A 14,348-nucleotide genomic window follows, 5' to 3' on the forward strand; every position below is an offset into this window, starting at 1 on the left:
TGAGTGAGTGTGTGTGTCTGTGTGTGTGTGTGTGTGTGTGTGTGTGTCTCTTGACAGCCATTCATGACAGCCCTTGTCACCCTGGCATTCATGAGACCTTGCTGGATGCTTTATGTTAAGCTAACACTAGTCCTTAAACTTTTCAAAAGGTTTATATTTCCCCCAAAAAAAAATAATAACTCATGCCAATAATTAAAAAGTCCAACGCCCTACCCCCTCAAACCAAACCCATTATTCAGCTTCCGATATCCAATTGGTTGGATATGATATATGTCAGATGATGCATTATCTTACCACACAGCTGAACCAATGAGAAACTTAGAATATTAGGCAGTAGGATGGTTTGTTTCACATTGATTATAAAAGCCAAGATCGACCCTTGCTTAGGCGCCATTTTGAGAACAGCGCTCATGAGTGTCAGCGTAAGTAATCTGTATTTACCCACTGCGTCAGAGACCACTAAACCGGGTATGCTGTATTCTATTGATTTTTTACAATAAGATAATTGTATTTCCTGTTAAGGTAAATTTCAAACTTTCATCTAATTCTATTCTTCACAGTTAGAACAAAATATAGGTCGTTTCAGACAAATACAAAACACACACACTCTTTATAAATGTTTCCTCCTCAAGATCTACATAATACCGAGTTCACTATCACTAGCTGCTTGGTTTTTTTAGATTAACTCCTTCTGACAGTCAAATGCAGCAATCTACATTAATGTGTTACATCCATCTTAAAGATACCCTCTGCTAACCATACCACACCTCGGCCCTGCATCCATTACAACCAATCGTACTACAGTTACTGGAACAGTTTTATCTGGCTTTGTAAACTTATCTGGTTTTGTGATAACATAGCTGTGTTTTATTGCCGTTTTGCAGTCAGAGTGACTGACAGTACGTTCCCAATTACAAAATGGCGCCGATTAAACTCCATGCTTGGCTGCCTGTTCATCATGCTAAAGACATCTAGCATCACTGCACAGATACACAGCTATGTCACCCAACCCTTATCACATTGCAGAGCCCAGCAGGGTGTGGCAACTGTGTCTTGGATGTGAGGAAGGATTATTGTCACAACATACATTTGTGCTATCCCACATAGATAAATACACTAGGGATGACTATCGTTCATCTATGAATCAAATTAATTCAAGGTTTATGACCGATGTAGAATACTTTTCCCAGCGATGGTGGAGAACCTATGTTTTCTGTACATCACTGTCTCAGCCTAAACCAATATTTATGTATGTTATAAAAATATATATATATATATATTTTTTTTTTAATAACGATCGTAGTTTAGACCACAGCACCCGTGACTCACCACCCCTGATCTTTGATTGGTCAGCGGGTCTTTCATGGAAAGCTAGGATGGCCATCTATGACTGAAACCATATATGGTCTCCCATAGCACAGTTAGGGGTCTATTCATGTAGCATTGAAAAGACCTTTTTTTGGCGGTAAACAGGGCTTTTCTCTGCCTACTGCAATTCACAGAGCGGGTTAACGTGTAGAAGTCTCTGACTTCTCCAGCGTTACCCCCGCTCTGTGCCTGAATCGCATCACCATACCTTTGTATGGTGAGTGCGATTCATGAAGGTGTGGAAAGCTCTGCTTTCCGCTTCTCCATGGAGTCCAGGTTCGCCATCTCAGGACGCCGTAACCTGAACTGTAGTGCGGAGACATCAGGGAAGCTCAATGCTTCCCCGATCACTGCTCTGCACCTCGCGCTGGCTCTGCCCCCCGACCTCACAGCAACTACTGCGGGCTGACGGGAGGTAAACACCCTGCGCATGCGCAAAGTGACCCTCCGCTGTACCCCGCGCATCGCTGGGAAGGACCGCTGGAGCAGACCTCACCGCAATAGCCCTAGACACCGCAGCGCATCGTCTTAAGGGTAAGTATACATTAATTGCTACTTATCACAGCTATACATCGCATCAAAGCAATGCGATGTGTAGTGATAAGTAGCAATTATGTTTTCGTTTTCTGTATGAATAGACCCTTTAGTGACCATATTTGTCCACTCACACTTTTCACATCGCAGCTGAACACACCCATGGCCATCCCACTTAAAACACTGTTACTGAGAAATAGTTATGCTGCTGATATTGATTTGGTATTGCCATGAGCGGTTATTTGTGCATTCAAGCAGTGCATACGCCCAGTGCGCTGCGTCCTGTGTCCGCAGTCACCGCCGCCTGCCCGCTCCCCGTCTGCAGCAGACGCCGTGGACTGTGTGGGCGTCCGCTGTAGCCGTCTCCAGTGACAGATACTAGAGGTCATTACTGACCTCTAGTGTCTGTACGGCGCTGCTATGGCAGAGATCTCATGACGTCTCTCCCATAGTGATCTATTCATGAAGCATTGAAAAGTGTGTTAAAGTGAGCCAGTGGAGAAGTTGGCCATGGCAACCAATCCGCTGCTATGTATAATGTATAATGTAAAATATTTCATAAAAGAAAAAAAATATGAAAAAAAAAAAATCTCAAACACGTTGTGATTCACAATGAAGGCAGGAAAGTGATCGTACCCTTATATTTGGTGTGAGCCGCAGGTGTTGAGAAAGCAGTAGGCTCCAGAGTTTAGAATCACAAATGTTACCCAAAGCATGCAGAGATTGTCCGTCTTGATTATGGAATAAGGCACAGCATGGCAAACCAACGCGTTTCTGGACTATGCTGTCCCTTTTTCAAGGTCTATATCAGGTTTGAATAATTTTAACATTGATGGGGAGAAACAGATGGTTTACTACCATCGATTGATGTTTCAAGGCTAGTGAATTATTTGGCATCTAAGTATCAGTGCATGGCTCCAGATAAATTGAAAACATAATTCTTAATTAATAAATGATTAATAGAAAAAAATTATAGAACATATATATAGAATTATTTAGTAAATCTTTGTCTTTATTTATATTGTATTAGTTTTAAAAAATGGCAGAGGGTGGTAGCAGAAAACGAACCTCACTTACTCAAGATGAAGCTGAAACATCTCACAGTCAGAAGAGTCACAGTGATGCTTCTCATGATGAATATGAATCTCCTGATGAAGGAAGCATCCACAGGGCCCCAAAGTTCACAGATGATGAAACAGACACCCTCATTGACCAAGTTATTCATCATACATGTCAGCTATTTGGTCCCGAAGCTTTTAATGTACACCAGAAATTTAAAAATAATACTTGGGAAGAAATAGCAAAATCTGTGTCTACAGCTCGAGATATACATCGAACTCCTGAAAGCTGCAAAAAGAGACTACGTGACTGTAAGAGGAAGACAAATCATAAAATAAAGTGTAGAAGAAAACTCCAAAAGGTTTGGGAGAAAAAACTAGAAGAGCACTTTAGAATGGTACAAGATGACGAGAGGCCACCCACTGGTTCCCAGGGTAACTATTTTACAAACTATAAATATGTATATAACTATATCTAGATAGATAGATAGATAGATAGATAGATATATTATCGTATTGTCCATGAAAAATATCAATCCACCAGATGTGTGTGTGTCTATATCTATATACACACAAACATAGGTGGAGTATGCCATATCCCAATATCAATCAATAAAAGAAAAAATTTTTACACATAGATTTTAATGGGAGAGTAAGATAGTGAAAAATTTGTTTTATGATGGCAAATGTGAAAATAATTATTTTAATACACAACATTATAAAGAAAATTACATAAATTGACCTTCAGGCTGTTTGTATAATGTGTATATGAAACAAATTAATTGTGTAAATATACACACACTTTGTTTAATGCACAAAGTATGTTAAAAAATTGTATAAAATGACCTTACGGGTTTGTGTATAATGTGTATATTAAACATAAATGCACTCTGTGCTTCAATTTGGACACCATCGCCATGCGATCTCATTATGATATGCAGTTAGTACAAATACTTTCAAATTGTATATCCAAAATAGTACCTGAACCCATCATTTAGGATAAGGTTTACTCAATGTGTGTGTGTGTGTGTGTGTGTGTGTGTGTGTGTGTGTGTGTGTGTGATATTAAAATGTTTAGTAACTGTAATATTTTTATTTTATTTTTTATATTTGCTAAAGAACTTAAGGTTGCTCAAGAAAAAAATCAAAAGAAAACACATAAGAAAAAGCAGAAGAATTTGGAAGAGCAACAGTCTGGTAAAAAATTTAAAACAAAAGTAAAAACGTTACAACTAAACAGTAAATAATGTTTGCAATATTGTATGATGTTATATCGTGAGTTAGATAATAAATAGTTTATGTAAGATATTTCAAAATATAGTGCATATGAAAACATATACTGTTAATTTCTTTGTTCTATTGAGCCAAAATAAATACTTTGGTCATAATTAAAAATCAATGTAATTTTTTTTTTTAAATACATATATAATTATTAGCTGAAAAAATAGTTCATTGCTAAGTAAATGCTAGTATAATCAAAATAAATTAATTCAATTAAAATCTCTTACTTATGTCTCTCGTTTTATCAACGAGATATACCAAAAGTTAACTGATTACTTTGTAATTGATTATCAATAATTACACTTATAAAGGACATTCTACGAACGCTGCTGCCGCCAATGGTTAAAATTGCAGGCGCAAAGGAGAATTATGCCATTCTTTATCAGCCCAATCCTGCTGCTGATGCTACTCTTCTAAATGCTGTAAATGTGTGGACTACAGGCAACCCTCACTATGTTATATATGTAAGATATCCGAACTTAATTTTTTCATGTAGGAGGTCATTAGGTAGATAAACATTGATTGGGCTACTAAAAGTCAACATTTATTATGTAGACATGGTCATTAGATTGACATGAGAAATAAGTAGACCTGAGTCCAACCTTCTTAATTTAATTAGTTATTTTTCTTCCTATTTAAGGATCAACTTGGACAACAATTGGGAATGGGAACCTGCAAATAATACAGCGGTAGCTGAGCTAGGCACCTTACACAACACATCACTTAACGAGGAATGTGAGAACAAAAACAGAATTAAAAACCCATGTTGAAATTTTTTACTATATAACTAATTACCGACAACCCTTCTCCATACACTTATGTCTTGTCACTATTCATCCACGCAAGGCCGACCAGTAATGATTTTTAACTGTCACCCCCTTACCGGCCACACAGATAAGTGTTAGAGCTTTGTATTAGACTCACATTATTTTTTTACAGATTTTTAGTCAAATATTTCCACAGTGTGTTGTAAATTGCTACCTACTTTCCTGAGTTAGCGTTGAACCTAAAAACATACACACATGCTATCTAGCATCTTATTCTAATTTTATAAACATGCCCTCCTACTGTAAAATAATATTGTGCTAGCTATAATGTTTTACCCTATGTTGTAGAAATAAATAAAAAATTGGATTATAAGCTATATTATTGAGCCAAAAAGGCTTTTTTCTGTTGTAATAAAATAATAATAATAAATATAATAAAATATTATATGTATTAAAAAATATTACTATAAAAATATAAGTAAATACATTTTTGAGGTATGCTTTACACAGTTTTATAATGCTAGAAATATTGTAATGTCTATAAAATATTATGTATTTATATGTATGCAATGTTAAATATACCTATTATTTATTTCAGGTTCCTTTACAACAATTTCAAGGAAAGTTTCTTTTTCTGAAACAAAAACAGTTATGACAGACAATTTTCCTTCAACTGCGGATGAACCATCAGTGATGCCACATATTTTAACATTGGACAATCCTTCCATGGTGGACGAACCATCAATGCTGCATCATGATGCAACAGCGGACCATGCTACCATGTTGGACCAACCATCAATGCTGCAACATACTTCGACAGTGGATGATACTTCCTTTGTGGCCGAACCATCAATGCTGAAACATTCGGCAAGAGTGGATGATCATTCCACGGTGGACCAAACATCAATGATGCAAGAATATTCTTCTGTGGTTCACAGTTCCACTACGGTAGAGACTTCCACGGTAAATGAAACATCCATGAGGCAAGAACAATCAACAATGGATGATCCTTTCATGGAGGATGAAAATTCAACCATGCTAAACCCTTTAATGTTAGATAAAGGTATTTATTTTAATCAATATAAATAAAATTTACTATCATTGATATTCAATATGGTTAAAAACTATGTTTAAGATGAATGGTATTTATCTATTATGTTTTAAGCCATAGAAAGCAACATGGTGACTGCCACACAGACACAGGATAACATTAATGAGGAGCCTGTATTGCACAGCCAGAAAAGTAATATTGATACAGAAGATACCAACCAGGTGGAATTGAATGCAGAGACTGCACATTCTAGTGTAATTGACCATGGTCTTCAAGACCAATTCCTGGACTCTACAAATCAAGGTAAATTTTTTTAATGTATAAAACATAGATTTTAATGAGATCCACTATCATTAATAGATACTGGTTTTTTTATAACTTGATTTTTTGGTTCTTCTAACTATACTTAATAAATTGTCTGTAAATTGATGTATTAACTGTACCTAGAACTTTTTATACACACAGAATGTGAAGTTAGCAGATCACAAACCATTAGCCAACAGGATTCTTTAAAGGAAGCCATGCAGCTAATTGAGAGGAATAGAAATGAAGAAATGAAAAAAATTGAACATCAAATAAATCAGCTGAATAATAATATACAGATTCTCAACACAACACAAAGACAACAGAATCAAGCACTTGTCACTCTTGCAAATTTTTACGATCATCTTGTTTCATCACAGAATGTGGCAGCAATCAACTACCAACAGATGCAGCACAGTATAAATCAAATGCTAGCATGGCAGTATGAGACTATTACCATCACACGCATGATTTCCACTTTCATGCAACTGTTGACAGAAGAAAGACAAAGAATGTCCAGATCAGATAATCCTTCTTGTATATCCAATGCTACAGCAGGAACCTTTGTATCCAGCTGTACACGTGGAGACTATGTAACAAGCTCTACACACAGAGAGTATGCAACGAGCGCTGCACCTGGAACCTATCTATACACCACTTTACCAGGAGAATCTGTATCCACCCCTGCAGCAGGAACAGATGTATCCACCACTTTACCAGGACCCTATGTATCCACCACTGCAACAGTAACCTATGTATCCACCACTTTACCAGTATACTCTGTATCCACTGCTGCAGCAAGTACCAATGTTTCCACCACTTTAACAGGACCATATGTATCCTACACTTTACCAGGACCCTATGTATCCACCACTGCAGCAGGACCCTATCTATCCACTACTTTAACAGGACCCTATGTATCCTCGACATTATCAGGACCCTATGTATCCATACCTGCAACAGGACCCTGTGTATCCTCCACTTTTGCGGGACCCTATGTATCCATCCCTGCACCAAGACCCTATGTATCCACTACTTTAACAGGACCCTATGTATCCTCGACATTATCAGGACCCTATGTATCCATACGTGAAACAGGACCCTGTGTATCCTCCACTTTTGCAGGACCCTATGCATCCATCCCTGCACCAAGACCCTATGTATCCACCACTGCAACAGAACCCTATGTATGCACGACTGTAACAGGACACTATGTATCCTCAACTTTAGCAGAACCCTATGTATCCATCCCTGCATCAAGACCCTATGTATCCACTACTTTTACAGGACCCTATGTATCCTCAACTTTAGCAAGACCCTATGTATCCACCACTGCAACAGAACCCTCTGTATCCACGACTGTAACAGGACACTATGTATCCTCAATTTTAGCAGAACCCTATGTATCCATCCCTGCATCAAGACCCTATGTATCCACTACTTTTACAGGACCCTATGTATCCTCCACTTTAGCAAGACCCTATGTATCCACCACTGCAACAGAACCCTCTGTATCCACGACTGTAACAGGACACTATGTATCCTCAATTTTAGCAGAACCCTATGTATCCATCCCTGCATCAAGACCCTATGTATCCACTACTTTTACAGGACCCTATGTATCCTCCACTTTAGCAGGACCCTATGTATACAACAACTTACATGGAGACTATGTATCCACTGCTTATAGAGGCCTCAATGTATCCACCACTGCACCAGGGCCCTATTTATTGAAGCCAAAACCAGGACACTCAGAATCCACTACTGGACAAATTGCCTCAGAATCCCCCGCTGACTCAGGACCCTCAGAATCCACCGCTGCACCAGGAAAGTATAAATCCACCGCTGCACCTGTACCCTCTGAATACAGCCCTGAAAACACAAATTTGAGAAGCATAGCTGTAGCATCAGAAGTGCATTCAAGATTGCAATTGGCTTATCGACCTAGCTCAAGCTATGATGAGAATATGGATCTTCGAGTAAGATTAGAGCGTGCAAATATTCAAATTCAACATTGGAAGAGACAGGAAGCTAACGATGAGGATGAAGCTTAAATATTAAAGGTAATGAATAAATGTATATAGATTGCATTATCAGATAACTAAATATGGTGAGACATATGTGCTATGCTTTTTTTGAAAAACGTAACATAAAAAATGTGTTTCCTCAAGATAACAAATGTGCCCTACTCAACGATCATCATCCTGCACTTAAAAAATCCTACATATAACACTAACATTTATTATTTTAATTAGTTTTAGCCATAGGCTTCTTATTCAAATTGCGAGTTTGAATCACCAAACTCAATAGGAAACTAAGTTAATCCTACATTGATTTTCTATTGTAATTTTGTGTATGGTTTGTAAATTTTTCAAAAAAAAAAAATCATTTGATTTACTTTGGATACAGTCTTAGCAGAGTGTTATAGGCTACAAGTTTAGACATCACAAGAGTGGAGTATAAGCAAAATGCTGGCATGTAGCATACAAATATATTTGTTTTATGTAGAGGACCAGAGCTCTGGAAACACACATGTAGACAAAGTTGCCTGAAATATAAAAGGAAAACAAATAAAAAAAGAGTAAAGACATAAGGAAGAAGAGTGTTAAACAGGATATAATAAACTTTTAAATATATGTAGATATTTTTAAGTTATTTGGACAGAAATCTGTCCCTGAAGAAGGGGATTTTTAACAAAACATGTAGGCAATAAAGGGACACTTTTTGCATCATTGAATACGGCAGTGTGAGTGCAGCCGATTACCTTTCATCTACATAGTCATCTTATGCCAAGCTGACGAGGAGGTCACTGCAGCATATTGTATTTATTGTTTGGAGCACAGTACAAACTGACACTATATATATATATATATATATATATACATACATCAAACATCGGCACCGCAGACTAATAAATTAAACTCAGAAATACGGCATTGCTTTGTCAAAGAAATGCATTCTTTCAGAATGTATTTTATTAGTCAGTAGTGCTTCCATTGAATGGGGATTTTTGGAATATTTTGGGGTTGTTTGGACATGATAATTTTGTCTGTGCCGTGAAACATAATTTATGATGGAACCCATTACTATAGTGCTTGTATATCTTTAACTTAACCATTGTTAATACCAATGATGGAAAAATCTTCGGTGCACTACTGATCTAGAGTCACAATGAGAAATATATATTGTAATATTTTATTATAATTAGGGTTGTTACCTTTAAACCTTGCATTTCTTTTAAAATGAAGACTACAGTTAAAGATAAGGTGGACAAAAGTATGGAAATTAACTTTCAAGAACTTACCTGTTTTACTTCATTTTTAGATATGTCACAAACGGTCTTGCGAGCCAGGGTGAAGGAACTGAAGACAGAGGGATACAGAGTCATCCATGTGTCCTGTTTGAAAAGACAAATCGATAATAGGAATATACTTTCTGAGATACTTCAAGTCGTGCATTCCTGAAAATGTTCTAAATATATTTTGTTTTGTTTTGTTTTGTTCATGTTGGTGGGGTTCACATACTAATATGTTCAAGATAAAAATAGAGAAAATATATGTACAGACACATATTCCATATTACAGTGATTGTTCATGCATATATATATATATTATATTCTAATAATATCCCAAAAAAATTAATGCAAGTTTTGTATTGTTAATAATTTGCATTTGCTTAACAATGCATTTATATATTCTAAAAATATATACAAAAGATTGGCGCTCTACAATACACACACTATATGTGGTTGGATTCAGGCGGCTGCTCACCAGTTGTGGGCGGGCTGCCCCAACAATGGATCAAAGTGAGTGTGAAAAAAGAAAGAGTGGGAGCGCAGAATGAATACAATATATTGTTTTATTTAAAATATTAATATGTCATCCACATAAAAATGCAGTACATGAACTAGCCTAAGAAAAAACAATTGATATTATATAAATGTAAACGAGACTGCCATATCTCCTGAACAAATATGAATAAAAAACCTTTAATAAACCCTAGTTAGGGCTGCATTAATGCTTCATGAAAATCAGCCGTGCGTCCACGAGCTGAAATGATTGTAAAAAGGAGACTGCTAAAAAGGGCCTCTGTTATAAGTCACTGTCCTCCTTATACACAATAGAATCTCATTGGTAGAGAGTGTCCCAGTACTGGACTTGCGGACAACCGTGCTGTAGTATTATGTGTCAAATGGATAGTGATGGTCAAATTCAATTTGTGGTATATCACCTGATGTAGAAGCCTCTCCGTCAAAGGCGCTGTACTGAGCCGGGTTTGCTGGGGCTCTGTGCAGTGAACGTACAGCTGGTCTCGTCACCGGTGTACCATCCAGATGAACACGGTAGTTTAATTCTGCTGAAGGATGCTGTACCAGTCTGGATATGCAACAGTGTAAAAATACTGGAGCAGCAGATTCTCCCTCCGCTGGTGTAAAAATCCGTATTAATTGCGGCTACGGTCCACTCGATGCATGCGGCTCACAGGGTGTCAGGAGAATATAGCAGTCCAAATGTGGTCCTTCAAAGGAGTACCTTTGAAATGAAATAAAATTCATTTCCTTCTGATGAAACGGCCAGCGTTGTGGGACGAGAAACGCGTTAAGGTACTCCTTTGAAGTACCTCATTTGGACTGCTATATTCTCTTAACACCCTGTGACCCGCATGCATCCAGTGGACCGTAGCCGCAATTAATACAGATTTTTCCACCAGCGGACGGAGAATCTGCTGCTCCAGTATTTTTACACTGTTGCATATCCAGACTGGTACAGCATCCTTCAGCAGAATTAAACTACCGTGTTCATCTGGATGGTACACCGGTGACGAGACCAGCTGTACGTTCACTGCACAGAGCCCCAGCAAACCCGGCTCAGTACAGCGCCTTTGACGGAGAGGCTTCTACATCAGGTGATATACCACAAATTGAATTTGACCATCACTATCCATTTGACACATAATACTACAGCACGGTTGTCCGCAAGTCCAGTACTGGGACACTCTCTACCAATGAGATTCTATTGTGTATAAGGAGGACAGTGACTTATAACAGAGGCACTTTTTAGCAGTCTCCTTTTTACAATCATTTCAGCTCGTGGACGCACGGCTGATTTTCATGAAGCATTAATGCAGCCCTAACTAGGGTTTATTAAAGGTTTTTTATTCATATTTGTTCAGGAGATATGGCAGTCTCGTTTACATTTATATAATATCAATTGTTTTTTCTTAGGCTAGTTCATGTACTGCATTTTTATGTGGATGACATATTAATATTTTAAATAAAATAATATATTGGATTCATTCTGCGCTCCCACTATTTATATATTCTAATTGTATTTGCAATAATATTTGAATAGATTACCAATCGGAACATATTTGTGTGTTTAATGTACACATTACACAATTTTGCTTCCAAACTCGCAAAATAGTAAATTTTTAATATTGATATATAAAAAATTGGAATTGTAAATTAAAATTATGAAGGTAAGGATGGGATCAGATTAGCAAATATATATGGTTCTTTGATGGCGTAAACCATCTAGCCAATTGACGCTATCATCATTTCCCATGTTTCCCTCAAAGACATACACGCGTATGTATTTCCCACATATTGCGTCATTTAAGTTTTAGGGTGCTGTAAGTATGAGGAATAATAATAAAAACAATAAGCTAACATAGTATTTTCAATGAATAAAAGTTTTATTTTCTAAAGGGTGAACTTTGAACAGGTTAACATATTATAACTGGTAATAGATTTATAAATAAATCTTGAAAAAAATATATTGTATATGTTTCTATAATAAAGATTAATAAGAATAATATCACCGCATCAGATTATGTTATGTAGGATCAAGATGGTTTTCATATTCTTTGTTGTGGATTCATTGTGGATCAAGTTTCTTTTCCTGTATTGAAAAAATAGTCATACACTGTGTGCACAAACAATGATGATTCAATAAAAAAATGTAAAAAATGAACATTTTTTACGTGTTTTCTATATAATAATATAAAAAAAAAAAAAATTTTTTTTGTCATATTTGTTAATCTAAGAGTAATCGTTTTTTATTTTACATTAAGGGAAAAAATCTGTCAACTTTAATACCCAAACATTGAGAGATATTACACTGTTTTATTCGTATTGTATAATTTTCTTATTGTACTATATTTTGGTAAATATACACAGTTTCTGAAGAAGATGTGGAAATACTTTTGCCATCCTAATCTGACAGTGTTTATATTAATGATGGATAAAAATTAAGAACATTTTATTTTTGTTATTGTTTCAAATAATTCAATAGGAAAATGTTAAATATATTGCTGTCATAACAATATAGTTAAATATGATATTTTTTCAAATAAATATATTCAGTTGAATAATATTTTATTGTTATGTAATATTAACAATAGAGAGTGGATCCTTACTAGGCATTTCCAAAGTTAGAGATATGGTCCTGTGTAGTAATATATATATTAGTGTATAGGTAAAGCAAATATGTTCATTTTAGATATGTTAATATTTTTAAAGGTACATGATTCCAGGATTCATGTTAGAAGTACAATTTAGTTTAGAATTATAATTAAATAAAAAAAAAAGGAATGAATCTAAAAATGAAGATATGGATATCAGACATTTCAAAGGTCATAACAGTTAACAAGATTATGTAAGAAATAAATTAAAAATATTATTTAATGTATGTAATATGTTTTGTTAAGAGCTGATTAAAGTACGTAAACAGGCTAAATATAAAAATGCTAAAAACTGTTTCAATAGGTATAGTTACCGCAAAACCAAATAATGAGGAGTCCTAATCAGCGGATTGCAGTTGATTGGAAGGGCAAACAAGATAACTAGTTTAGGTGAAAAAAATATATAATTAACAATGTCAAGATTAAACTATTACATTAGAACAGATGATTAAGGTACATAAATAGAAGACAAATTATCTACATCAAATTGTTTTAAAATGCATATTACCTGGAAAGTAATAAGGAGAAAAAATCTTCTTTGGCTTGCAGATGATGATTGGGAGGTCAGAACAGTAAACTAATTTAAAAAAATTGAGTAAATATATTAGCAATGCAGAAAAGTTAGCAAATGTTTAGAATAGTTGATATGCACTTTGAAATTGTATACAATTTAGAGAGCAATATTAAGGGGGGTACTCATGGAGAGATCCATGGCTAAAATCTAATCAATCTGACTAGATTGATTAGATTTTCTGCACATATCACTCGTGTGTAGCCCCCTCTGCGATAGCGATGCGCGGTGACGAACATCGCTATCGCTGCTGCTAGATTGAGCCTGCATGCAGACCATTACAGTTACATCAATTTAGAGTTAGTGTCTACTATACTATATTGACATTTGTGTGCTAATAAATTCTTTATAATTTAAAAAAATAATCAAATTTAAGGGAAGGGGGTATTGCTTGTTTGAGAAATGAGGTGTAACAATGTAAGATTGTTATTAACCAATCATAATATTTAGTATGTTACATGCACAAGAAAACATTAAAAATTTAATTAATACCTATCAGTGTTTTGCATTTTTACAGTTTATACATAAATTAGAATTTATCTCATTGTGTTAAAAACAGTTATTTCATAAGGATAAGGCCAGGATAACACAGCATGTGTCTAAATGAGTTATGGAACCACAGCATACAGCATGCCTTTAAACTTTTTTTTTATTATAGTGATGCCAACACTGTGGCAGTGCATGCTGGGTAGTTTAGTTACACAGAAGTTGGTGAGACAAAGGTTGCCTAACCATTACCTAGTCCATGGTTTCCTTCGGCATTTTAAATACACCTCCCAGCAAGCATGGACAACATGTTTAAATATAATAAAAGCAAACCTGTGAGAGTGCATGCTGGGATGTTTATTTCAACAGCAAATGGAGAACCACAGCATGTACACCATGAATTAGGCAAATAAAAAAATCTAACCGTTGCAGTAAAAATAGGATTTCAAAAATGGTGCAACCAAATA

The 14,348-nt window shown here is 35.8% G+C and overlaps 1 protein-coding gene and 1 long non-coding RNA gene across 3 annotated transcripts; one reads left to right on the forward strand and one right to left on the reverse strand.

Moving 5' to 3' along the window:
- The first annotated feature begins 2,931 nt into the window (after positions 1-2,931).
- On the forward strand, positions 2,932-9,819 carry LOC134905548 (serine-rich adhesin for platelets-like). 2 transcript variants are annotated; one of them, XM_063914641.1, is made up of 6 exons: positions 2,932-3,395; positions 4,080-4,157; positions 5,607-6,071; positions 6,174-6,362; positions 6,525-8,425; positions 9,687-9,819. In XM_063914641.1, the coding sequence occupies exons 1-5, from the start codon at positions 2,942-2,944 to the stop codon at positions 8,414-8,416; spliced, it is 3,078 nt and encodes a 1,025-aa protein (XP_063770711.1). In that variant the 5' UTR covers positions 2,932-2,941; the 3' UTR covers positions 8,417-8,425; positions 9,687-9,819. The 2 variants fall into 2 exon arrangements, with proteins under 2 accessions (XP_063770711.1, XP_063770710.1); XM_063914640.1 differs by lacking the exon at positions 9,687-9,819 and having other exon boundaries at positions 6,525-8,591.
- Positions 6,055-13,464, reverse strand: LOC134905574 (uncharacterized). Its single transcript, XR_010175764.1, has 6 exons — positions 13,333-13,464; positions 13,139-13,205; positions 12,183-12,262; positions 9,667-9,759; positions 8,761-8,910; positions 6,055-8,234 (listed from the first exon to the last, which is right to left on the reverse strand). It is a non-coding gene; the product is annotated as an uncharacterized LOC134905574 (long non-coding RNA).
- Between the last annotated feature and the right edge of the window lie 884 nt (positions 13,465-14,348).

Source organism: Pseudophryne corroboree, chromosome 1 (genome assembly GCF_028390025.1).
Source record: "Pseudophryne corroboree isolate aPseCor3 chromosome 1, aPseCor3.hap2, whole genome shotgun sequence".
Lineage (NCBI taxonomy): Eukaryota > Metazoa > Chordata > Amphibia > Anura > Myobatrachidae > Pseudophryne > Pseudophryne corroboree.